At 30.1% G+C, this 26389-nt stretch overlaps 2 protein-coding genes across 5 annotated transcripts; one reads left to right on the top strand and one right to left on the bottom strand.

The window, feature by feature from the left end:
- Positions 1-1155: 1155 nt before the first annotated feature.
- Positions 1156-17793, bottom strand: Fen1 (flap endonuclease 1). 4 transcript variants are annotated; one of them, XM_067044610.1, is made up of 8 exons: positions 17655-17792; positions 9796-9898; positions 6843-7009; positions 6667-6776; positions 5622-5825; positions 4883-5101; positions 2564-2743; positions 1156-1400 (listed from the first exon to the last, which is right to left on the bottom strand). In XM_067044610.1, exons 2-8 carry the CDS (start codon positions 9870-9872, stop codon positions 1329-1331), a joined length of 1029 nt encoding a protein of 342 aa, XP_066900711.1. In that variant the 5' UTR covers positions 9873-9898; positions 17655-17792; the 3' UTR covers positions 1156-1328. The 4 variants fall into 4 exon arrangements, with proteins under 4 accessions (XP_066900711.1, XP_014291612.1, XP_066900713.1 ...); XM_014436126.3 differs by lacking the exon at positions 17655-17792 and adding an exon at positions 12942-13117; XM_067044611.1 differs by lacking the exons at positions 1156-1400; positions 17655-17792 and adding exons at positions 3541-3652; positions 12942-13122 and having other exon boundaries at positions 2563-2743.
- On the top strand, positions 17354-25127 carry LOC106690626 (signal transducing adaptor molecule). Its single transcript, XM_014436125.3, has 8 exons — positions 17354-17513; positions 17684-17844; positions 18552-18812; positions 19829-19892; positions 19995-20189; positions 22112-22219; positions 22302-22518; positions 24765-25127. Exons 1-8 carry the CDS (start codon positions 17471-17473, stop codon positions 24964-24966), a joined length of 1251 nt encoding a protein of 416 aa, XP_014291611.1. The 5' UTR covers positions 17354-17470; the 3' UTR covers positions 24967-25127.
- Positions 25128-26389: the final 1262 nt, after the last annotated feature.

Raw genomic sequence — 26389 nt, 5'->3', positions numbered from 1 at the left:
TGATCTGGTTTTTGGTAAATAAAGCAAACTTTTGGTCTTAAGTTTAACCTTTCATGAAATGTTTTTAATGCTAGTTCCTTTCTATTGGTGGTGTTCCTCCTTTCAAACTATAAAAGCATTTGCCTTAACTCAGTGAATTTAATATTACTGTTTACCAAAACAGCATTAACACCTGGGTCATAATAGGGCGGTAAGCCTTCTATAATGTACCTCACTGATTTTCTATCTGTCAAAGATTTACCTAGTTGAGCTATCTCCTGGACTAAACACTGAAACCTTGTAAGGTTTGTCTAATGTTTCACTACTTTTTTTCTCAAGTTTAGTAAGATCAAACATCAAATCAATCACTTTCTTCTCTGGAATGCCCTCAAACCTTTCTCTTAATTTTTCCCAAACCTTTTTCGCACTTTTTTTACCTCTAATCAACGCCAATATATTGTCACGTCACTAAACGTTAAAATAATAGTAGCGAGTACCTGTTTGTTTTTCTTAGTCCAAGCTACATCTTCTCCAGTTGGCAGGTCTTTTTCTATAATTTCTTCCTATAAGTCCTTTGCTTCTAAGTACGCTTCAAACTTAATCGACCAGATCCTGTAATTATCTGCACCAAGCTTTTCAATTCTAAATACTGTGGTGTCCATCGTCTTTTGTGTTTTGATTCCAGCGGTTAGTCCTAAATAAAATCACAATGCTTACATATACGTGAATTACTCTCATCACTTAAGCTTTTACGTACTAAACCATGCTCTGCAACCAATTTGTTATGAAATTTAGGGAGGGTTTTATAAATAAGACAAATAGTGTATGTTTCTGGTAATAGACACCACGACCGACTGTGCTAAGAACAAACATGCGTTTCTTTGTTCCCATTAGTGTTATAGGGTTGCCATCTACTGTTTTATTAATGAAACTTATTTTCTACAACAGAACTCAGTTAAACAACTTCTTGCTTGTTTTTAACCTATACCAATGCTCTTATAATTTTTATTTTTAAAACTGGGTCACCAATAATCTAATATATAATATTTTGTTATGTCAAGTCTTTCTCACAAGTATGGAAATAAAATAACTGCTAATCTGAGAATAAATAAAAGTGATGCCACACAGGTATGGAAAGGGATTATAATAAAGTTTAAGTAAAAAATAAAACAAATAAAGTTTTCTTATCAAAATTTATTTAAAAATTATGCTTCAGCTCGAACAGTTATTGTTGGTTAAAAATAACAAGGTACATTGATTAACAAGTTATTTCAGATTTTTCAAATCAAAACATAACAAAGTCTTTATTCACTCTTTCTTTTCTTGTGACGATTTCATAGTGAAATTTCTTATTTGGGTTTCCCTTTGAAGCTAGAATTACCTTTAGATTTCTTTGCTGGAGTCTTTTTTTTGTCTTCAGCCTGAAAAGGAGGAAAAACATTAAATTATTGAAAAATAGGAAATAAAACTATATGAAACAAAATTAAAAAAAAAAAAAAAGGGTGAGCAGGAGATCTGTCATATTTTTCCTGATTAAAAAATACATGAAAAATGATTTGATTGACCCATTAATGCTAACTGTTCCACAGAACAATGTTAGGACCTACTGGTCTAAGGTATGGATAACGAAATACTCACACTTTACTGCAACCAAAAATCTTACTTACCCTGTCTAGTCACTGTTACTAAGCATTATCCTAAACTAAAATTTTAATTATCTTTTTTATATTTAATATTTCTACTGTCTCTCAAATAGTTTTAAGAATGAAAATAAACAAGTGACATCTTTGCAGGACAAATCTCCAGAAAAGGATTATTCTTGCTATCACTCTTTTGGCAGCTTTATTTCCTTTATGGAAAGATAAAGAATAGATAATTAAAATTCACTTAATATGTCTTAGGAATTTCAAAGTAAAAACATTTGGGACACTAAATGGAACAAGTTTAGGATAATGCTTAGTAACAGTGACTAGACAGGGTAAGTAAGATGTTTGGTTGCAGTAAAGTGTGGGTATTTCGTTATCCATACCTTAGACCAGTAGGTCCTAACATTGTTCTGTGGAACAGTTAGCATTAATGGGTCAATAAAATCTAAAACCTCCATGTTACGATAAAACCTAAGTAACATGAATATGACTAATATTAAAAATCAAAACGCAAAAAAGCATAATTTCTACATATATGATTGAAAACAATTACAATACTATATGCGATAACAAAAAATACATTGGTGCCAAACAAAGCGTTCTGGATTTTTTTTTTGGAAAGGAATAAGCTTGGTAACCTTAATAGATTTATATTGGATAAAATTTCCTAGGTAGTTCCACTTGACCTATAGACCAAAAAATAGGTAGCGCTTGAGGAGAGGTCATTTAGGGAATAACTTACATCATAACTAACAAAGAACCAACAGTAAACTAATTCGGTCGGTTTCGGCAAGTTATTTGGATAAAACTATTTAATAGTAATGAGCCTGTAAAGATTCTTAAAACTAAATTTATGTAATGCATCATGTACAAATCGTAAACATAAATCCTAGATTAAAATAGGAATAGACATCTTTATTGATCTGAGCAATAATTACCTTTCTTTTAGCTGGTGTTGTTGACAAAACTTTGAAAAATCCATCTAATCTCCCTTGTGTTGAACCTCCCTTGGCTTTAGCCAATTTCTTTGCACCATTCCTAACCCTATCTTCACTGAAGTTTCTATCGCCACAGAGGTATTCAACAAGACCATCTTCATCTGGTTCTCCCCATTTCAACTAGAAATTATAATGTTATGTCACAAACATATAATAGAAATAAACCATTTATTTACATTAATTATACAACAAACTGGAAATAATTCTTTAATAACAATAGTATATAAAACATTTAAGTTAATTTATTTAATTTAGACTAGTCCTCATCCCTGTATTGATATATTTTTTTTTTTATATTAGTTAAATTTTACGAAGCCAAAGGGTCTTCTATAGTAGTTTATTTCTTAATAGTTTTCTGTACACAGACTAAGATATTATCCCTAAAAATGAACATTTAATTTGCCAATATGTGATCAGACATGTTATTACATATAAGATCAATATTAAATATACCAACAAGTTGGATATACTTAAATTTATTTGAAATTCTATAATTTTTCTTATGTGAATCATTCCATTCAAAGTGGTCAAAAAATGGTTGTTCAACTACCTGAGAAACATTCATACTTTGTGGAGAGTTCCTTGATGTTTTGGTAATTTGAAAAAAATTTATCAGTTAATTTTTTTTTTTTTAGTTTTTCAGACAACAGTTCACATATGCATGCATTTTCTAAATTCCTCAGCACTGGATTGTCTTAGGCCTTTCAACTAAACTGCATTGTGTTCAGCATATTTTGGCCAACAAATCACATAACTTTTTATTATCCACCTAACACATTTCTGCTTAAGTATAACATGCTGAGAAAGTAAACCAATGAAAATGAACAAAATTCAATTTTTGCAGGATAAATTCATAAAAAAAGAAACAATTTGTAATCCCTATTTTTTTTTTCTTATAAGCGAATTTGTACGCTTACTTTTTACAAACTATCAGCAATGAATAATTGATCCTTTCAAAACTAGGTCCTCATAATTTTTTTTTTTTAAAGTTCCAGCAGAAATATTTCTTTCGAATAACTGGTTAAAAACCTGAAAATTCAAAACATTAAATGTCTCTATAGAATAAAACTTCTTTAAATTTCAATTTTAGGATACAACTCTAAATAGGTCTAAAAAATTGTTAATTAGGGAGAAAAGATGCCAATTTTCCATCGAGAATTTATCTATTGAGGAACCGTTTAAAAAATTTGGGATGATACTCCAGGAATCAACTGAATTCCAAATGAATACACATCATCTTTTCATTGACTTTAAGAGCACTTATAACAAGAGTCCTAAGATAAGGAATTAGAATTAGATAAAGAATTGTGGGAACTCAGTATCTCACCAAAATTGATATGCAAGATCAAAATTACAATGGAAGGCGTCAGAAAGAAAGGTAAAGTACAGTAAAAATTGTCGCAAGTATTTTTCTTACAAACAGAACAGGCCAAGACACCCTAGTGTGTTTTGGCTAAACATTGCTCATAAAAAAGTAGCAAGGAGCTCTGGCATACAAATGATAGAGAACATCTACGATAGACTCATTCAACTTCCCTTTGCAGATGCTGTTGACATAGTCATTCACTCAGTCCCTGTAATTAAGAGGGTATTCCAAAATCTTATGGAATCCGCTATAACTATAAAGAAAGAGAAGACAAAGTACATGAAAGCTGGAAACAGTGATGAGAATGTGACAAAAGAATCTTTAGTAACAGGTCCGTTTAGTTTCCCGAGTGTAGATCAGCTTAAGTACTTTGGGTCTATTGTTTGCTCCACAAATAAGATTGGAATCACCATATTCCACCAGGTTGACATTACCAGAAAAAGACTGATGATGGCCAACAGAAACTATTTTGGCTTAATGAAGTATCTCAGTAAGCCCCTTTATCTCTTGACAGATCTTTGAACCCTAAGCTTGCTGTAACCGAAAGTAGCTGCCAGCATTATTTGAATCATTAGTTCTAAAATTTAAGAATCATTTTTCTCCAAAAAACACTCAAATCCTATTTGAACTGACTTGAGAAGATTTTTGGAAATAAATTATTTATATATCATGTATTTCACGTATATAATAAGTATATATCAATGCTCACATAGTGTTGAAAAAGTCTTTGTGTACTTCACTGGTTAACATTAGGAAATACAACATTTTAGTCTTAACTATTCTTATAAAGTAAAGACATTTTACACAGGAAAACAAACAAGCTCCACAATTTAAAGTGGAATAACATTGTACGATAATATACTGAAAAAAAAAAATTAAAAATTAATACTAACTTCTAATGTATTTGGATCTGCAACTTCAGGATTTAAAAATAATTTTCTGGCTTCCTGATAACCCCACTCTTCTGGGATTTGATATTTAGATTTATCTAGCTTTTCCAACAAATTTTCTATAGTTCTGTGCTTTTGTAGTAGTTCAATAGCTCTTTTAGGTCCAATCCCTCTAATCGATGGACAGTAATCACACCCAAGAAGTATGCATAAATCTATAAACTAATATTAATTCATTAAATTAAAAATAGAAACAAGAAAATAATTACTTATACAATGGAATGTAAAAAAATATCAATCAAGAAAATCATAAATATTTTTATAGACACACTTCTACAACCTTTACAAAAGAGGTAGAAGTTGGCTGTGTCAGGACCAGGGCCCTGTGTTTAATGGGAATAATTTAACTCAATGAGAATGTTGTTTAGAGGAGAGTCAAAGTCATTTTTGGTCACTATGAAATCTATCAGACTTCAATTTGGATGGGTACATTTTCTAATCTTCAGGAAATCTAATCATAGAAAAAACACAAATAATCATACAGTAATAATTTAAGTACCTGTATGGCAGTTACCTGTGTTAAGGTAACTGTATGACAAAAGTGCTATTGTGTCAATGATATAGAAATATTTTCACTAAAAAATTTATTAATATTATTTAAATCAAATTACTAGTCATTTGCCAATAACCAACTGGAAGTTAATAATCAAAATTTTATTAATGATTAAAACAAACACTTTACCTCTGCTTGATTCATTCCAAGACCTTCAAGTACTTTATCTAAATGGAATTCTTGAATAGGCATTTTTCGAGCTTCTGAGAAAGTTAAATGCCTCAATAGGACTGATGTGCCAAAAGTAAGAGCATCCATATCTTCAGTGGCTGATGCAAAAACCTTACCAGCACGAACTAACACAGCACACTGAGCTTCAGCTTCACAGGGTGCCTAATATCAATACTAATAAATATTATGAAGTTGGAAATTTCTAAAAGATAACAACTTATTTTAACATTATATATAAACTTACAAAAGATTAAACATACTGTAATCAATAGTGAAATAGACCTATACAGATTTATTTTCCACTTCACTCATCACTTCATTTTATTAATTCTATTCTGTAAAATTATTCACTTTATTTATGTCATTCTATTTATATTTTATTTTTTATTTTCTATACTTATTGGTTGTTATCTTGTTCTGTTCTTAGCCCTGATGAAGGCTAGAAACTCTAGCCAAAACATTGGCACAATTAAATAAGCTACACCAACTTATTTGTGTTTCATTTTGACCGTATCCCTCGCATCTCCTAGAAGACCTATACAGTATTAGGAGTTCAAATAAAATAATGTTAATGCTATTATGTTTAAAATCTTTTCTTACAAACCTGTCTATCATCTAAAGCTTTATCAGAAACTGAACCCATTTTAAAACAAAGTGGGTTGTTTTGTTTTTCTCATATAATCTTCATATATTATATACAACCTATAAACTTTAATTGAATAATTTTTTTTAAGTATTGTTGTCTAACTTGATAGTATAATATTATAAACTAACCACATTCAACTTTAATATGAATGCACATGGTAGATCATTTAAACAATGAGAGATCACATAAGTTAAGGAGAGTTATAACAGAATTGTTATTCCTTTTTCTAATAATAATATTAGTTTTTAAAGAATACTTGACATATCAGTTCTCCTTGATAATATTTGTTAATGGTTATTTAATAGAAACACATATTTTTCAAATTTTAATAATACTTTAGAAAAATAATTAATTCACCTCAACATAGGGAACACCCATCAATTTTAACAGCTCCTTACATTCATTAGTATGTTTCTTTTCAACTTTCACAAGACGTCTATTAAACTTCTCCATCAAAGTTGCATCACCTGAAAAAATTAAATGTGTATTACAGAAATTCTTTAAATAGATGTCTTTGTAGTGTCATTGTTTACCAGCTTCTGTTGCTTTATCTAGTTCTTTTTGTGCTTCTTCACGCCTTTCCGCCCTCTTTTCAAGTTCACTTGACTTTAATTGAGGAGGTTTTCCATCAAATACAAAAACTGGTTTAATTCCATTTTCCATTAAACGTATTGTTCGATAGAATGTCCCCATTAAATGACTGTGAATTAAAATAGCCAAATAAGAAGAGAAATAATTTTAAAAAATAATCATAAGGTAGCAAAACAGTAACATGCAAAAATAACACAAAATGAGAAAAACTAATAAAAATTAATTTTTATAATAATAAAAAAAAAGATTTGTGTCTAATGTTGTAGCAGTATAATTAATTGGGGTTTCCTTGTTAAAAATTAAAAAAACGTTTAGTCACTGTTAATATTTAAAATATACATATTTTTAATAAATTAAAAAAAAAATTGTGATAAACAATAGCTAGAAGGTTGTACAACAATTGGCATGAAAAAATCATCTCAGTAACGTTTTGCAAGCGAGATTTAAAAAATATCTCTCAAGCTACAACAAAAGATGAAACAATGTGTAGAGATATTTTTGCAGAAATCAAAATTGTTGGTATGAACTAAAATATAGAAATTAAGAAAATTTTTATTATTACTATATTAAATGTTATAACTTTGTATAGTATGATCTAGCATGGTGTAACATTTCTTGTGCCCAGTGACTAATTTGATTCAAGCCTTCTTGAAGCTTCTCCATGACAACTAATAGGCCAGAAGGTGGAAGGAAAGATAAATTTGGAAATTATTAGCGTAAAAAAGGTATTGCGAATGTTGGATAACGATGGGAAGGTCATTGATGTAGATAGCGAAAAGGGTGGGGGATAGCGATGAACCCAGAGGGACACCGTAGGTAAGGGTCATCATTAATGAAGGTTTATCAGGACTGGGAATCACGTGCTGGAAACGATCGGAAAGGAAGGATTGAAACCAGCATAAAGCACTGTTGGATAGAGGAAGATTTCGTAGTTTAGTAAGGATGTTGTGGTCAACCGTGTCAAATGCATTGCAGAAATCTAGGAGGATGAGGATAGTTAGGTTTTGGTGTTCCACAGCAGTCTGGAGGTCATGGGTTATTTTAAGGAGAGCAGATTGTGTTGAATAGCTAGGTCGAAAGCCAGATTGGAGGGGATTGATGAGGGAACGTTCTTCTAGGAAGTTTGAGAGTTGGTTTTGAACAAGACGTTCTAGCGGTTTAGAAAGGTTAGAGAAGAGAGAAATAGAGCAGAAGTCATTAGGTGAAGAAGGTTTGGGATTTTATTTAATGATCAAACTAAAGCAGTTTTCCAATGAGAAGGAAATATGGTATTTGGCAAGAAAAAATTGTACATATGATAAAGTACGGGAATAAGGACTGGGAGACAGGATTTAATCAACTTAACAGGAATGTTGTCCAGTCCATGATCGTTCGTATGGGATCTTAGAATGGTGGCTAGTAGTTCTTCGTAAGATATGTGGAAAAAAAAGAAGTTTTCTGGATTGAAAGTGTTATTTAGAATATCAGGAAAGTTTGATGGGTCAGTAGCATGGCATGTAAATAGTTGTTGAGATCGTCAGGTGTTATTGGAAGAGAGCTGAGGTTATTGAATTCTGGTAGGGATAAATTTCGGAGTATTTTCCACTTGAATTTGGGATCATGATCATTGGACAGGTGGGTCCGACAAAATTTGTGTCTAGTTGCTTCTCTATGTTTCATCATTGACTTTGTTTCTGGAGTAAGCTAAGGTGCAGTTGGATGGCGTAAGGTTCAGGTTTTGAGAGGAGCATGGATATCTAATATAGATTGCAGATGTGAAGTGAGGGTGCATACCATAGGGCGATGGAGTGATAGGAGTAATGTCCCACTGGACGGAATAAAACTAAGCATATCCCCATGTTTTTGGGTGCTGATGATGAATTACACCTCAAAGTTTGGTTTTATGTTTTCATTTACAACCAATCATTGGGAACAAAATGATTCCCTTCATTGACATTTTCAAAAACAATATCATCTCCACCATTTTCAAAATAAATTTGCTCCAGTTATTGTTAATAACAGAAGAAGGGGCACTATTATTTTTATAAGTAACGAAAGCCACATTTGCATCAAACTCCACTTCATCTGACAGAGATTCTTCTTCCAATAAACCTAATTGCTGATGAGCACTGGTGGTATTAACATCTTCCTAGACGAAGAAGTTTCATTTTACAGTACTCACTCAGAGAAACAAATGTTAACAACTGAAGCATAATATTTTAAAGCTGGGTCAAAAAAGTTAATGATGGGAGGAGTAATCTAAAAAAATATTGAATTGGGTTCTTAGTAAATAACCTAAGTTTGTAAATGATGAAGTGAAACAATTTTCCACAAAAATCTTTGATTTGATGAGTAGATAAATTGCAAAATTTTGGTGGTTATTAGTTGACTTCTTATAGAATACCTTACAAGTAAATCTATTTTTTGACTCTTATATGTACAAGTTGTGTCATTACTTGTTTTTCTAAAGATTCAGCTGAAATCATATCCAAGAATAAAGTTTCACACAAAAGTCTTTAAATGTATCATATTAGCAATAATTTTTAAATAATTAAAAAGACACTGATTATATAAGTTGAATTGTTCAGAAGAGATATATTATCCACTTGGTTATTTTAGATTAACGAAATGGTGATACATTGATCGCTTTTTATTATTACCTGCTATTTTTGGGGCTTTGTTATGAATTATTCAATAATATAATTATACTTAATTGTAATTTATACATAAATTAATTGAACAATAAATCTTGACCATATATCTAAGAACTATAATTTTAATAATAGTATCATAATTATAATTAAGAAAATAATACATAATTATAATGACAATAATAATACATAATTATAATAACGTTAAATAAGTAATACTAATGCCAAACTTCTGTTTTACTGAGACAAAAATAAATTAAGATACCTAGTAGTTTCTCCATCAGCTGATACCAGCTGTTGACCTTCACTCCTTACTGCAATAAGAAACTGATACAGAGACATGGAAGCATCAATAGCCACTTTTCTACCTAGAAAGTAAGATGAAATTCGCTAAAATAAAATAAACAAATCTAAGGAGTCAATAAAATAAACAATAAATAACTCTGTTATTATAACAGAGTTATTTATTGTTTATTTTATTAATTAACCATCAGCCATTTATGGGTCATTATCGCCTTAATAATCTGATTCGCAATGGATGATTCTTCTAACTGTTCATACTTTTAGGTCATCCCCTCGACTACACACAGAGAACGAACCTAACCAGAGCCAAGGACAAACCAAAATGTCACCCTCACTCCAAGCACCATATCAGCAGGAACACACAGTTAGGAAAAGAGCAATATAAGTCTCCAGAGTAGGGTATTGAGTAGGTACCTAATACCATTCACACCACAGTGAGACTGGAGCATCTTGCTGTACAGCTCACTCCGTAATAAGAAGAAACTGGAATTTCGTGTAGCAAAAAATCAAAAGCCGTGCACTAAAAAATCCGAAATGTGCAAAACTGTACAGTAAAAACCCAAAATATGTAATTAAAAAACTAAATCCTTCAATAATTAGAGGTTTAATTTATAATATTAATACATGGAAAGCTTACCTAATCTAGTTTATATCATATCAAACTCGCTATATACTCTCTACATTTAGATCTACTTCCATAAAAAACCTAATACTCTGATTAAAAACCTGAAATGTTATCCATTCTTGAAAAGCTACGAGAAAGCTAGTATAATTAAAATTTTAGATTATAAATATTATTATATTAATATTTGTTTATCTATAATTTTAGTTATTTGTTTTGATGACTAATTATCTAATGAAAATATATTTTATTCTATAAAACTTTTAAAAATCATTTCAACCATAACTATCAAAACTACTGATTTATTTATTTTCTAGGTTGAATTAAATTTTTCAAATAATTCAAATTCAGAATATTAAATAAGGAAAAAGGTAATCAAATGAATAAATATTGGCATACATATACCTATAGATGTCTATATGAGAAATTTAGCTCAAGTATTACATTATATGCAAAAAAAATTAAAATTTATCCTAAAAAGAGAAAAACATGCCATTTTCTAAAATATAAAATTAGTGTTATTTTTATGATTTTGGCAAATTTCTGTCAAGGTTTGGATGAATTAAGAACAAGGGAACTACATTTAGTAGCTCAGTAGGAATTGCACAAAAATGGTCTCTTCTGAGAAATAATATGGATAATTGACAAGCCTGGATTTATGGTCACAATTACATTGAAATTTTTATTTATTGCAACATTAGAACCTGAGGTAGGCTTTGGCTAAATTTGATTGTTCAAATTAGAATATTTAAGAAACTCCAAATTTTATAAAATGTCTATTCGATATTCTGTAAAATGGAATGGATTGGAATCCATTAAAATGTGTTTTAAAAAGTGACACATTCCGTAAGTCTGACATAAAGGCAAAGGAATCATGGACCATAAGATAGCCCTCAGTCAGGTGCATATCACCACTTCGAAGGTATGTTAAAAAATCACTTCTTTTCAATGACTATTTTGAGTGAACAACGTCCAAGGGAAGACATCACATCTAATTTCTATTAATTTATTACCAATAACATTTATCCACACCGTTTTAACTTAATTTTATGTCAAACGAGGGAAATAAAGTTATTAAAAGGCACTCAAAAATAAGGAATGCCTTCAGTAAACACCTCCTTTGTTGCTTGATCAGCCTATTGGCTATTCTGCTGTGCCCAGAGAACCAGACGAAAAACATTGAAATACTGTTTATCAGACTCAATTGAGTATAAAATGTTTTAATTTAGATTGGTTGAAAAAATATTTCCTAGGCTGAGCAAAGCTGACAATAAATCTGTACAGATAACTTGTATTTTTTTGGTGTGGTTAAAAACATCTAAATCAATTAGAAGGGGCTAAAGAGGAGGGCAATATGTTAAAGAATATTTGAACTGGAGAAAATTTTGAGTGAAACTCAACCACTCCCATGTATAGGTATTGGTCTGCCAAGAAAAGAATCCAGCACACTTGGTTTCAGCTTACTTCATCAATAAACACAATTTTTAAATTCAAAACTATGATTATTAGATCCACAAATAAATAGTAATAAACCCTCATTGGATGAATGATGGGAAAAGTACGAAATATTTACTTTTTCTGAAGTTTGTCCATGACTTTGTAACAGGTAGTGGTTTACTGAACTAAAATTAGCAAATATAACTTAAACTCTGTTTAATAATAAAATATGATGATTTAGAAGACCTAAACATTCATAATTCATAATTTCTAAAATTCTCTAATTTAAACTAATCCTCTAATTTTTGGGGGGATTGAGTATAGATTTTAGAAGCAATACTTATATCCTGTAAATTCTAAAAAGCTATAATAATGTACTTGAAGAAGTTTGTCGGGGGTGCGGTCAGCAAAGAACAACATAAATAAACAAAACCATATTTATTTATTTTATGCCGAAGTTTCGACCTGAGTTTCAGGTCTTCATCAGGAGTAGTGGCGTGTAGAGGGAAGATTGGTAACTGGAGTTACCAATCTTCCCTCTACACGCCACAACCCCTGAAGACCTGAAACTCAGGTCGAAACTTCGGCATAAAATAAATAAATATGGTTTTGTTTATTTATGTTGTTCTTTGCTGACCGCACCCCCGACAAACTTCTTCAAGCATTAATCTACGGTCAACTATCTACACCTCATTATAATAATGTACAATGAAATATATGAAGGATGTAAAAAAAAATTGTAATAATCTTTGCATCAAGCACTCCAGTAGGTCCGAATTAGGCATGGAATAGTAACAAATGAGTAATAAAGGGAGAAGTCAACATTTCTAATATCACAAAAATAAGAACCAAACAGAAAAAATTCCTTCTTAGGAAAGGCATTGACTGTGTTACAGACAATTCATAATGGATAAGGTGTAAGGAAGATATAAACGATTATTTAAATAAATTATACAATTATTAGAGTTTTTATTAAAATTACAAAAACATGGACTAACAACTCCATAAAACCCCTTGATCTTTAGATTGTATTAAGTGGTTGCACTTACCAAAATAACTTTTAATTTCACTTTCTTTAATAGCATGAGGTGCAGCATCAGCTATAAGTTTAGAAAGTCCTAAAATACCCATGATTTCCTAACTATTCTTAACGAAGTTATGTACTATCAATTTCATAAGTGAATCAAAGGTTGATTTCAAACTAGCGGTGAGTTACATCAACGAGAATCGATACTTAAAAACTTACCCTAGAAACACCGATTATCCTTACTATACATAATAATAATTATTACAAGAATTAAGGAAAATAATTATTCGATTCGTTCTAGTTAATAATAATCCTCTGATTCTTCAAACAACCCAATGATTAGATTATTATAACAAAATTTCATGACCCAATATATCGATAGATTTTTACCGCCTAGTTTGCTTCCCTAAATTTATCGATCACCAACGACCGTTCAGTTCTGAATACCAAATCTTGAGCGGGAAAAAAATAAACTAAAAGATAAGAATTATGAGAGATAGTTGACCGTGGATGATGAATGAGGAAAAGATGGTTGGGGGTGCGGTCAATGGAGGGTATCACAAAAATAAAAGAAAGCAAAATAAAACAAAAAGATAAGAAATTCGAATAATCGATCCTCTAATATCATAAAAGAAGTTTATTAAGCTTTCTATCTTAGTTCATAGATTATTCTCATATCTTTTTTAATTTAAATTAAATTTTAAGAGTTTATTTATTTATTTTTTAAAATTATTTTTATTTATTTATTTTTTTTATTTTAGTATGTATGAGATCGTTCTTCACTATTACCTATTGTCCACAACTGTGTGGCAGATTGTAATATCTATCAATAAAAAAATTTAAATGAAAGCAGATGTACAAATACTTTTGACTCTGTATATTCATTCGTATTGCAATTGAAGGTATAATAAAAAAATATGTGCTGTCACTTTTTACCTACCATTGTTTTGAAAGGCCTAATGTTGATTTGTTCTCTAGTTAAGCAACAGTGTCATGAGGCCTGAAGGTAGGCGTATAATGGAGAGGGTAAGCTCTCTGGTCAAGTGAAGCCGAAAAGGATGGCTTATATGACTTTGAAGTCAAGGTAGGGCTTTATTGGGTATAGTACAAGAACCCAAGAGGATAAAAAAGGCAGTTATTTCTGATTACTTTAATGAGAACTATGTACATATAATTACTAGTCAAAATTGATGAGTTATAGGTTGTACTGTAAAATTGATCCGTATAGGTAAGAGGAATAAAAAACGGCAGCTATTTCAAAACGTTTAAAAAAATTATGAATGGAATATGGTCCGGGTGCGGTAAAAAAACTCAAATAGTAGATAATTATACTATTTTATTGAGCCAAGGTTTCGCCCCACGTTGGCTCAATAAAATAGTATAATTATTTACTATTTTAGTTTTTTTTTTACCGCACCCGGACCATATTCCATTCATCTATACACACGGTTAATCAATAATCTTCCAGTTTAAAAAAATTAATTTTTCATTGGCGCACTATATCTATAAAATTACCTACATTAGAAAACGTAAGAGAAAATCACTTAAAGTGGAGTAAATTTGCTAAAATATGAGCCATAATAGACCTATTTACATTCTATAGTTCGCGAGATATAGTTTTTTAATTGCAACATTTCATAAAGAGTGGACTAACAAATCATTAGAATTAGTGAATTTATTTTGAGAAATGTTTATCTTAAGAATTTTTCGACATACAGATATCTATTAGCATTCAAATTAAAGCTAGTTTAATGAACTATACAGTATTTTATTAGTATTACTTTTATCTTTGTTAAGGTAGTAGTTTTTATGATATTCGACAAAATAAATTCACAAAATGTTAATTTCTCATTGTTCGGATACAATTTTTGAAAATATCATAAAAACTACTACTCCTAGGAAGATATACATCATAAACTACATTATAGTACATTTAAGCTTTAATTTGAGTGCTGGCAAACATATGTACGTCTTATGGTTTCTGAGATATATTTTTTCATAAATCAAAATTTTTGTCCAAACAACTATAATTCAACATTTTGGGAATTTATTTTGTCGAATATCATAAAAACTACTACTCCTACAAAGTTAAAGGTAATAAACTACTTTATAGTACATTAAATTACCTTTGAGTATTAATACGTCGAATGGTTTTTGAGATGTAGATTTTGCAAAATAAATTCACTAACTACTGTTTTTTTATGAAATGTTGCTTTTTAAAAAGCTATATCTTGAGTACTATTGAGCGTAAATGGCTTTGTTAGAGCTCTTATTTTAGAAAATTTACTCTTTTTTTAAATGATGTTCTATTAGGTTTATTAGTATTGTTGATAATTTTAAAGATATGTTTTGAAACAGCCGCCATTTTGTATTCCTTAACTATTCAGAGAAAACATCAATTGAAAAATTACAATTTTATACCCAATTCTTACTTTTTAGGACAGTAAATATAATTTGGAATCCTAACTATTCACATTGAAATGTGTCAGTTTGGATAGAACAAAGACCTAAGCACGAATTTCTCGAGAACTACTTATTGAATGTTCATTGTTGATGAACCAGATTATTGGAAATATTTTACTGCAACATCTATTAAGTTCAAATTTGCGATCAAATTAGTCCCCACTCATAGACTTCACTCTTGCTTAGTTGAGTAGGGTTATGCCACCACCTGTTGTGAGGCTAGGAAGTTTCCTTCTCTTGATGTGATTCATTTGTGCAATAAGTACGATTAATGCTGGGATTAATTTGGTATTATAAATGATTAGAAAACTCAATCCTTATGAATAGGAAAGGTCTACTTTACTTGGCAAAAAAAACTGCTAAACAACAAATTATGACCTTTAAGCGGGGTCCCTTTTTTTTTCTTTCTTTTTTGTTAAGTAACAGTTGTCAGAGAAAATCCATAGCATTGAGGGAAGCTGGAGCTCTTTATGAATGGCACTTTTCTTGGCCCTTTGAAGAGTGTTGCCTCTGTCTTTCCGTCGAAGAACGGATTTCTGATAGCTTTGCGGGTTGTCGATATAAACTTACGTCGAGCTGTATTTTAAAATTAGTCAAAACTAAGATTTGGCGTTTATCCGCCCTTCGAGGAAGACGTTTTTTATCTTATCTTCAAAAAGTATTACTTATAACGAGTATTGGTTGATGAACAACGATATTGCCAATTCATGGAGAGATCATAACACCAAAAACAATTAAAGCGAATCTTCACTACTTCACCCTCTCTCTTATCCCGTATACATTTTGAAGCTAATACTCTTGAAACATAGGATACTTCCTCTGTTTGGTTAATTGGAGATGTTTATGCTTTATACTTTAAACGATTTTTTTCAGTTTTAACATACTGAAAAGAATTTCCTTGTGCCACATCAAGCAACTGACATGAGGCACCTGGTCAAGTAAGAGATCTTCCACTCCTTCCCTACCCCAGCAATAAAGTCGGCTGTGAGTGTAGAATTTAAATGTTTTTGGAAGGAGAAGAAGGGATATACGTGTGTATGTCCTGAGAGAAAGGAGGGGGTCGTATATTAGAGAAGATGGTAGTGTTAAGGGAGTTTTGGGGGAATAGAGGTATTGAAAAATAGATGTTATTAGTTCAAAATCTGCATTTTTCTGCTGTTATTTTTTTATAATTTTGAGAAGTTAATATCTGGGAACCATTGTATCTCAGTAATCAGTGTGTCAAAAAATATTTAAGACCGGTAAAATTTATAGTTCTTTAACTTTGTAAATAAATGAATTCCCCTAAAACTGTATGATCTAAAAGTTATAATTGGAAAACTGAAAAAAGTTCAAACATGTTTTTTTCGGTTACTGAGTACCCACCATGGCAACACAACGAAATATCATTTGTACAATACTTTACAGAAAGAAAATACCTGGCATCAGGACTAAAACAAATTTCTTTTCAAAGCAGATTTGTTTATCTTGGCAGACCGCCAAAAACTGAGTGCACTACGCAACAGAATGATTGTATTATAACCCCTATATACATAATAAATATTTTGTAAATGAATTCGAGGATTAAACAATTCGAAAGTAAAAGAGAACAGTTATCTAATAGTTTTCATTCTACTGCTTGTACCCTTAACCTGTCTGAAGCTGTCTGGAATATAAGACTAGGCTTGCTAGGTCATGATAGAGCAAGTTTCCATCTGTGTATACACATATAAACATTTTTAGCAAAATATTGGGTAGTAAATAAAAACGTTCTTGAATGATTTATCAAGTCATTTTCAAAAATTCCCGCGAACTCACAAAATTTTATGTACGTTTGCATGTTCATCTCACATTTTGTGTTGTAATCTATTATTTTCACACCAAAACTAAATCTGTTTCTTGAGTTATTTTTTATTTATATATTAATTCATAAATAATTTATTTATCGATTCAAAATTAATTTTATAGAAAATACTTGCTTTTTTCTAATCTAGTCTTCAGTGTGGACACTAATTCTATCAAAATGGGAGGTATCATGATGTAAAGTGTAGTAATTCTAGAAAGTCTCTATTCAAAGTTTCATTTGTTTTCAAAATTGTTTATGGTGAAATGGGTATATTTTCCAACAGTTCTCCTTTTGATAATGACGTCGGTAAGTCTATATATTAATTAATTATTTTCTTGCAAGGTTATTTGTCTCTACCTAAGAAGACTAATAATGTAGTTAATTGGCTTTACTCTAATATTTATGGGAATCAATAATAAATATTATAACACAAGCTTAATTAATCACCTATATATCTATAAACTGTTTTTATACAGAAAAAGCTACCAGTGAAAACAATACTTCTGAGGAATGGGGAGTGATAATGGAAATATGTGATAAGGTTGGTTCTTCATCTGTTAATGCCAAAGACTGTTTAAGGTCCATTGTAAAACGTCTTCATAGTCCTGATCCTCATGTAGTTTTGCAAGCTGTCACTGTAAGTTTCCAACAGAAAATGTAATTTGCCTTTTGTATTTACCACATTAAACTTTTATTCAATAATTGTAACAGGTGTAATGTTATATAATTTAATTTCAAAAACTGTTTTTATTTGCCAAATACTGTTGCAATGTAAGTAGAGTGATTTTTGATCTGTGGAACATAACTGTGGTGTACTCCCTCATACACAAACACCATTATAACCTATCTGTGTTATAATAAATAAACTTAGTCTCACAAGCATATATATTTATATACCTTGAGTGCTTCTTATCTACCGTTATCATATTGATCATGCTCTATAGAGGTTTTACTTACTCATACAAATTCTAGACCCAATTTTCATATTTTTGTGATATCCTTTTCTAATTTAGAATATAATTTCAATATTAAAGGTATTTTTGTTTTTATTAAATAATTTTCACTGATTCATGAAATGTGCTTGATGATTTGGTTTTGAATTTTTCATTACATTTAAATCCTTAACCATTTTGTTTGTCTGTGTAAATTTATAAATATCTTAGCTTAAGTTATAATTACCTAACTGCCAACTTATGTGGTTTTCTGTTTTTTTAAATTTCTTATATTGAAATATTATCTTTCTCTGTTGATATTTAAATCAATCTAATTATAGGTTTAAATTCTTTTTAAAGATGCAATTTTTTTTCTGAGATTTTATAATCAATCTTATGTTTTCTTGTTTAGTTGTTAGATGCTTGTGTCAATAACTGTGGCAAAACTTTTCAATTAGAAGTAGCTTCTCGTGACTTTGATAGTGAGCTGAAGAAGTTAATTGCTAAATGGCAATGTGGTGATAAAGTTGGGGACCGAATTAGAAATCTTATTAAGAAATGGTCCGATGCTGAATTTAAAGCTGATGCTCAATTAAGCTTAATGACTTCTCTTTACTCTCGTCTTAGGCAAGAAGGTGTTGATTTCAGCACTCAGTCTGAGCCTCCACCCAAGGTACTGTTTATATCCATTAATTTTTGTGTTCTATATTTATATTGACATTTTTACGTTTATAAATACACCTGAAATTTTAGCTTAGTAATCAATTAGTTCAGAAACTCAGTATTCCCCTTTTACTTGTGATGTGACAATTTTTTGTTTAGGACCTGAACCTATCCTGTCTTTTCCAATTTGTACTGCAATCCATTCCTCAGGAGTTAAATATTATCTTAATTAATTGTTATTAGGTTTTGTCTTATATTACCTATTAAAACAATAATTTTCCTTCAGAATGTGATGTTGATTTGTGAATTAGAAATTTACCAGTAACAGATCTGACTTAAAGAGCTAGTCTCTTTTAATAAATGAGGGATCAGCTAACAAAAGAAGTGATACATCACTGCCTAAAATCTCTAGCCCTTACGAGATGGAATTTTTTTTTTTTTTTGCGATTAGATTAGAATTACATCTCTTATCAGGAGAGTGTTTAATACTGTTTCCTCACAGAATGTACCTGTCAAAATTCTCCACCTTGCAATAGAGGAGGGGGAAAGTTTCTCTGCTTCAATGTTAGTCACCAGTTTATTATTAGCTGCAATAAATAGCAACCAAATTACCATAATAATAACAAATAATTGCTGATTTAATTGAAAAATCAATAAGTAAAATTATTGGGATGATTTAATTATTAACTCTTAAATGATCCGTTCCTAACCAATTAAATTCTTTCCTCATCTTGGTTGTAAAAAAAGTAAAAATTAATAATAATAAACAGTGAAACAAGCTATAATGATTATAAGATATCTTACTCCAAAAGGCTGTAATTCTAACCTCCACTCTTTCTTTACTGGTATCGTGGTTTTTTAATGTATCATTTTTCTGAGAAGTATATTTTTTTTAATTTGTGTATTTTATTAAGATGTTATTTTTTAATCAATTTAATACATGGTGAGGGTGACCTAGGGGGCTAAGGCATATTAATTCTTTATATATATATTTTTAAAAAATGTAAATTGCTGTAATTTTTTTAGACTCAGAAGTCAACTGATCCAGATAGTGTTTCATCTCAACAAGAAGTTGATGATATTGCCAAAGGTAATTCAATACTTTAAAAAAAAATATGTTTCTGTTTTAGAAGCTAAATGTTCAATTTATTTAGTAAAGATATATACCAATAAATGTATTATTATTTTTTAGCTATTGAATTAAGTTTAAAGGAATCATCTTCTCCAAAATATAATGGCTCAGCCATCACAACTGGACTTTATCCATCTGTAGGAGCCATTGGTGGTGGTGGTGGAAGCAGTGCAGTTGAAGCCAAAAAAGTCAAAGCTCTTTATGATTTTGAAGCAGCTGAAGATAATGAACTCACATTTTTTGCTGGTGAAATCAGTATGTTTGAGAATTTCCTAATCCCTTTATTTGACATTAAGGATCGTGTCATTAAAAACAAATTTAATTACCAAGTTTTACTTCTTCATTTTTAATTTTTTTTTTTTTGCTAAGGATAATTTGACAATAGTGAATTTCCTATATGCTTTATTACTGTATTAATTTATATGGGTTAGAAAATATTTCTTATGTGATTGTTAGAGTCTTAATTTCCAAAAAGTATTTAAAATAAATAAAATGAAATTAATAAGATTTTATTTATTCTTTAAAATATAGCTTTGAAGATGACAAGGTTGAAATGAAAAGATTAAATATTAAATAGATATGAGCATTTTATTTTGAATTATACATATATTATTGACTTTTATCTCAGGGCGGGTTTTTCAGACAATCAGAAACACAATGACACTAAAGTAAGTTAATGGATACTTTTACAAATATACTTAAATTCTATGTCGAGCAAAACTAACCAATTTATAATCCTCTTTGATGGCTGAGACTCTGGATGTCTTCTTTTTAATGATGGTACCTCTGACATTAAACAATGGGATGGTCTTTATAGTTTTCAACACACGTTTCATCCACCAGCGATCTAAACAAAAACTATCTTTCTTTCTTAAATTATATACTTTTCTTGGGTGACTGCAGACTCTTGATGTCTTCTTTCTAATGATGCTACCATTGACAGTAGACAAAAGGTGGTCCGTACCATCTGCATCTAAGAGAAGTTATCCCCTGGGCGCCTTAACAACAAGTGTTCTAAACAAAGAGTGTCCAGTCCTTTCTTCCTTGTTCAATCTTAGATGCAAAACATTGATTGTAGCACAACTGCTCTAATTCACTTACAATGATTCACAATGTAAATACTTCATTGATAAATGTTATCGTCTTATATTTCTTCTTGAATTAATTTTGTACTGTAATTGTGTTAAAGAAACAACAAAAGTTGAAAACATTTCAATCTACGATACTCAACATACCAGTAATTCCACAAACTTTGGAAGCACGCGTGCCGCCATCTTGTAATATTTTGAAACAAGTTTGTTTTGGACTTCATAACTTCTGAATGATGAAATTAGTTAGCTTGCTTTTTGGTTTATTAAAAGAAAATCAACAAATATTAACGTTCATACATAAAATAAAATATAACTAAAACCATTATTCATAAATAACAACTATTTATCAAAAAAGAGGATATTACAGTTTATTATTTTTAAGACCATGTTTCCAGAAAAACATTACATGATACTTTTAAGTATGTAAATGGTTAATTATTAGTTTTTATTCCTTAACTAAACAGCTCTGCCATATTTTCATCATGCTTTTTTCAGGAAATAATACGGCAAAAGATTTGTTACCAATCAGTTTCTAGATATTAAATAAACTTTTGATTACTTAGTTCTATAAACTCTTTCTAAAACAGTCTCTTACATACTACTCATTTTCATTGTGTTGGGTTCTTTGACAATATGCATAATAAATGTTGTGAATATCACATGTGAAGAGTCAGAGGAAATTGAATTATAATATTTAGAATAAAAATATATTTTTTTCCAGAGAGTAAAAATGTGAAAATAGATTCAGTATACTAAATCTAATGTTTTTTCACATTCTGAATCACTGGAAGTGAATTCATTTGTACCAATAACTCAACTTAAAAAAAAAATTAGTGACCTACTTTTTTCCACTGACCCTTCCTATATATAGTATTATTATATTGAAGTGCTAATGTTGGAGAGTATGTGTAGTTAGTTTTTGTAGATTGTAATGATTTATACAAATTGAAGTATATGTCTGAACATTTATTCAGTGCAAATCCAGCTCAATTTCCTAATATGCAATTAATAAAACAATTGTTTAACTTGATTAGTAACTGAATGCATCTAATGGATTACAAGTGATATTTTATTTTATTTTTTTAGTTCATGTATTGGATGATTCTGATGCTAATTGGTGGAAAGGATATAATAAACGAGGGGAAGGTTTGTTTCCAGCCAACTTTGTCACTTCTAACTTGTCAGAGGCACCAGGTATATTAAATAGTATATTTGGTTTTTTATATAGCTTTTTGGTTTTAATTATTCAGTAATTATTATTCTTTTTTGTTACTAGTTCCTGAAAAAAAGGGTGTTCAATTTAACGAAAGTGTTGAAGTAAAGCCAATGCCTGTTACTGAAATAGATGAAGAAAAAATTGATAGGGTATTGCAATTATTGCATGATGCTGATCCCCGAAGCGACCATAGAGACAGTGATGAAATGAGAGCTTTAGAGGATGAAGTTACTCGAATGGGACCATTGATTGATGCTGAATTGGAAAGAGTAGATAGGTATTTTTTTTTTTTTGTTTTTATATTACATGGAACAGAGGGTCACAATCCGAGTTGTGGTGTAATGTCTGCTTTCCTGCTTAGAGCCTGCACAAATCTTAATCATTCAAAGAAAAAAATAATTCTTACTCCTTTTTGTAGGTACCTCATTTAGGTAATATTATTTTTGGTTAATAATTTTCCATAATACACTCATTGTTATAAAATAAATAATTTTTCTTGGAGATCTTAGGTTTTTTAATATTTTCAACTTTTAAATGTAACCCTGTATTTAACTTTCTGGAAATATATACCCTCTGTATTTTATGTACCTATATAATTAAACCAGCCTGGATGTGTCTGTAACCACTCTCATTGACTTCTTAATCACTTTATCTAAAAATCTAAACTAAAATTATTATTGGAAGATTATTGATTGACCGTGCGTATAGATGAATGGAATATGGTCCGGGTGCGGTAAAAAAAACACTCAAATAGTAGATAATTAAACTATTTTATTCAGACAACGTTTCGCCCCACGTTGGCTCAATAAAATAGTATAATTATCTACTATTTGAGTTTTTTTTTTACCGCACCCGGACCATATTCCATTCATAAAATTATTATTGGTGGTTTTCCTTATGCTGTAAGTGTGTAATAAGGCTGAGTTAAAAAAAAAGATATTTTTGGAGTGTGTAAAAAAGAAAGAAAAGAGAGTAGCACTAGGTAAGTTAAAAGTGTTGTGGATATTTTAATGCCTTTGCAATAAAAAAATTGTTTTTGTTTCTGTCCTTTGTGGTTTGTTTCTTCGCCTGGGTAACACGCAACAATACTTATATTTTTAAAACCAAATTTAATCCCTGAAGGGACAGGCAGGATTAGTTTGTTAGTATATGAAAAATTAATCTATAGAGTAATATTTGGACAGAGATACAGGTGATCTCACATATGAATATATTGTGACTTATCTGATGTCTATGCTGCCAGGGGTACATTGTGGCATCTTCTCACCACTTCCTACTATGATGCTTCATGCATCTGTTGGCAAAAATGGTAAATACCATGTAGATTTTATATGTATAATGCTCACTCTGACGTCTCGCTCGCGCAGAGGCTGGCTAATAAGTCACCTGGTATCTCATGATGGGGGGCTATTGAGATAGATAGCTGTACACTCCTACGATCCTAGGTAGCTGTACACTCTTGGCATATTTGTTGCTTTCCAATGCCCACTGCTAAGGGGGCATCAAACAATGGGACTCCTCACCTCAATCATAAAGATTATCAACAGGTAACCAACTTATTTTGACCTCAGTAGGAGGATCAAGTTTTCATTCCATTGGACCGCCACTAAATTAAAGTTAAATCTCCTCCAGGTCAGATTTGAACCAGCGCTGCTGCAGTTTATGATGTTGTTAAGGAAATACCTTAACTCCCCCGACTTAAGACAGCCCAAAAAAAAAAAAAGATAATAAATAAATAATAAAATTATAATAAAAATAGCCTCTCACTCACTGACTTATTGATTATTGTATTTCAAAGCCAACAATGGTTGTGAAGCTGAAATTATATTTCTCCTTATACTATACATGTTTAATAAGGTGTTATGTTAAAAAAGAATTGGACTAAGTTGTTTAAAAAAATTATTTTTTAAAACCTTAAAAGAAATTAATTTTTTTTTAATTGTTTGAAAACTAAACATCTCTTGGAAGATTATTGTCATTCATTTCAAAGATAATAAGTTGAAATCTGTTTAAAACAAAACTATTGGAAACCATATTACAACATAAGGTACTTCTGACCATTATTAGTTAAGATGGAAAGATGGAAACCCATTCTATCTTTATCTTAATATATAAAAGAACAGATAACACTCACTCTCAAACTTATTGATCTCTGTTTCTGAGAAGAGACAATGCCTACAAAGGTAAAATTATTAATTGTACTGCACTGTTTTAATTTCTTAGTTTTATCAATTGAAAATTTATGATTAAACTTTAATAATTGTTACTATGTCTTAAAATACTTGTGTTGCATTTAGTCCAGTCAAATGGTATTCAAAAAGGGATTTAATTGAGAACTTCTAAAGTATTTGTTTTTTGGGGGTGCTGAAGTCCCATGAAATTATATTATTTAATGTTGGCTTATAACATGTAAAGTTAGCTTTTAAGGTTAGATAATCCAATGTGAAGATAATAATCAGGAAATTACCTACAATTCATGCTCATATAATTTTTGTGTACTATGGATCTTTTTTTTGTTTTTAGGAAGCACGCCCAGTTAACTACTTTAAGTAGTGGCCTAGTCGATGCTCTTAACCTTTACCATGGACTTATGAGAGAACCCAAGCCCCAATGGTTTCCACCGCCTCCAGAATACATGTACCAGCAAGCTCCTCCTCCTCATGTTTATCCTCAACCTCCACATCATCCTCCTCCACCTTTTCATCATCCACATCCACAACCATGAACTCATATTTATTGTCTTCTAAATGAAACTAAACTGTGCATCTTAAAGATTATATAGTGTTATTTATATGCTTTATTGCATTGCCTGTATACATATCTAAGAACATGTTTTAACATGTAATGAAAATAATTTACAGAATACAACAACTTCATAAGCTTCAATTTTGTATATAATTGAGAAGTTTCATCTTTCTTTTTTTCTTCCCCTCCTCTGTTTGAAATCATCAGTGACTTTCCGTTTCAATTTTTAACAACTTATTATTATAAATTATTTGTAATTAATTTTAAATCATAGAATAATACATCCTTTATTATTTAAATATAAAGTTTTGTGCTTTACATTCCTATAATACAGTTATAATTATTATGTTATAAAGATATTACTTTGTTTTATCATCAATTTTTATATACATTTATGTTGTTATTAAAATATATTTATTATTTTATCTTGATTTAATTTTTAAAGTAGCTTTGTGAATATTTGTACAGAATTAATATAAATATAAGTATGATTATGTTATATATATATAAACACACACTCATACATATGTATGAAATGTTAATGATTGTTGTAAAAGTATTGTGTTTATTGATGTATAATTTTATATTCGACTATTTTAGGAATTAATAAATTGTTATTTGGTTATAAACTTTTCTCTCTCTTTTTTTCTAATGAGTGTCCGCTAGATTTTATTTCTCGGAATATTGATATGATCTGGGCTGCTATCAAAATATATTTTTGAGAATATAAGTTTTTTTTATTTATGTTAATGAATAACTTTCTATTGAGTTCCCATCAGATTAACATTAGTTTGAAAATAACTGAATTTTTTAAAATTATCTTTAATGAGCCCAATAGCCCTAATAAAGTCTTTTTGTTTGTATTTCTTATGTCATTGTTTTGTTTTTCCTTAATCATTTATTTCTTAAGAGTTTCATAGATGATGCGTACCCCATTCTCTCTTCTGCCACATTTAGTTATTTATCAAATGCTTTATTTAATTGTTTTCAGTTCTTTTTCATATCAGTAGTTGTATTGACACTATCTGCTAGCTTCCAATCATCTATTTTTTGCTCACCCTCCTACTCTCCCCAGAACCATACCACAGGCCTCATAGATATTTGTTTAATTCTCAGTTTCTCTTTTTTTGGATCAATGCCTAATTTCTCTTATATAGTTGGTGTGTTTGGATTTTGAAAGATGAGAGTGGGGAATTGTGTCAAATTGTTTTTATTTTTATACATCCACCTTTGACTAAAATAACCGGGAAAACTGTAAAGGAAAATTTCATTGTTAAAACTCAAAAATGTTTATTACATCAATAAATAACGAAATGTTTCTGAATCATAATAAAAATCTAAAAAAAAAAATCTAGTACATATGAGGATTAAATTTCTGGTTATAATCCATTATTATGTCCTCT

Source organism: Halyomorpha halys, unplaced genomic scaffold (assembly GCF_000696795.3).
Source record: "Halyomorpha halys isolate HHAL.00 unplaced genomic scaffold, Hhal_1.1 Scaffold1782.1, whole genome shotgun sequence".
In the NCBI taxonomy this organism is placed as follows: domain Eukaryota; kingdom Metazoa; phylum Arthropoda; class Insecta; order Hemiptera; family Pentatomidae; genus Halyomorpha; species Halyomorpha halys.
Note: the sequence above shows the minus strand (reverse complement) of the source record. Positions and strands in the feature narration are given on the sequence as shown.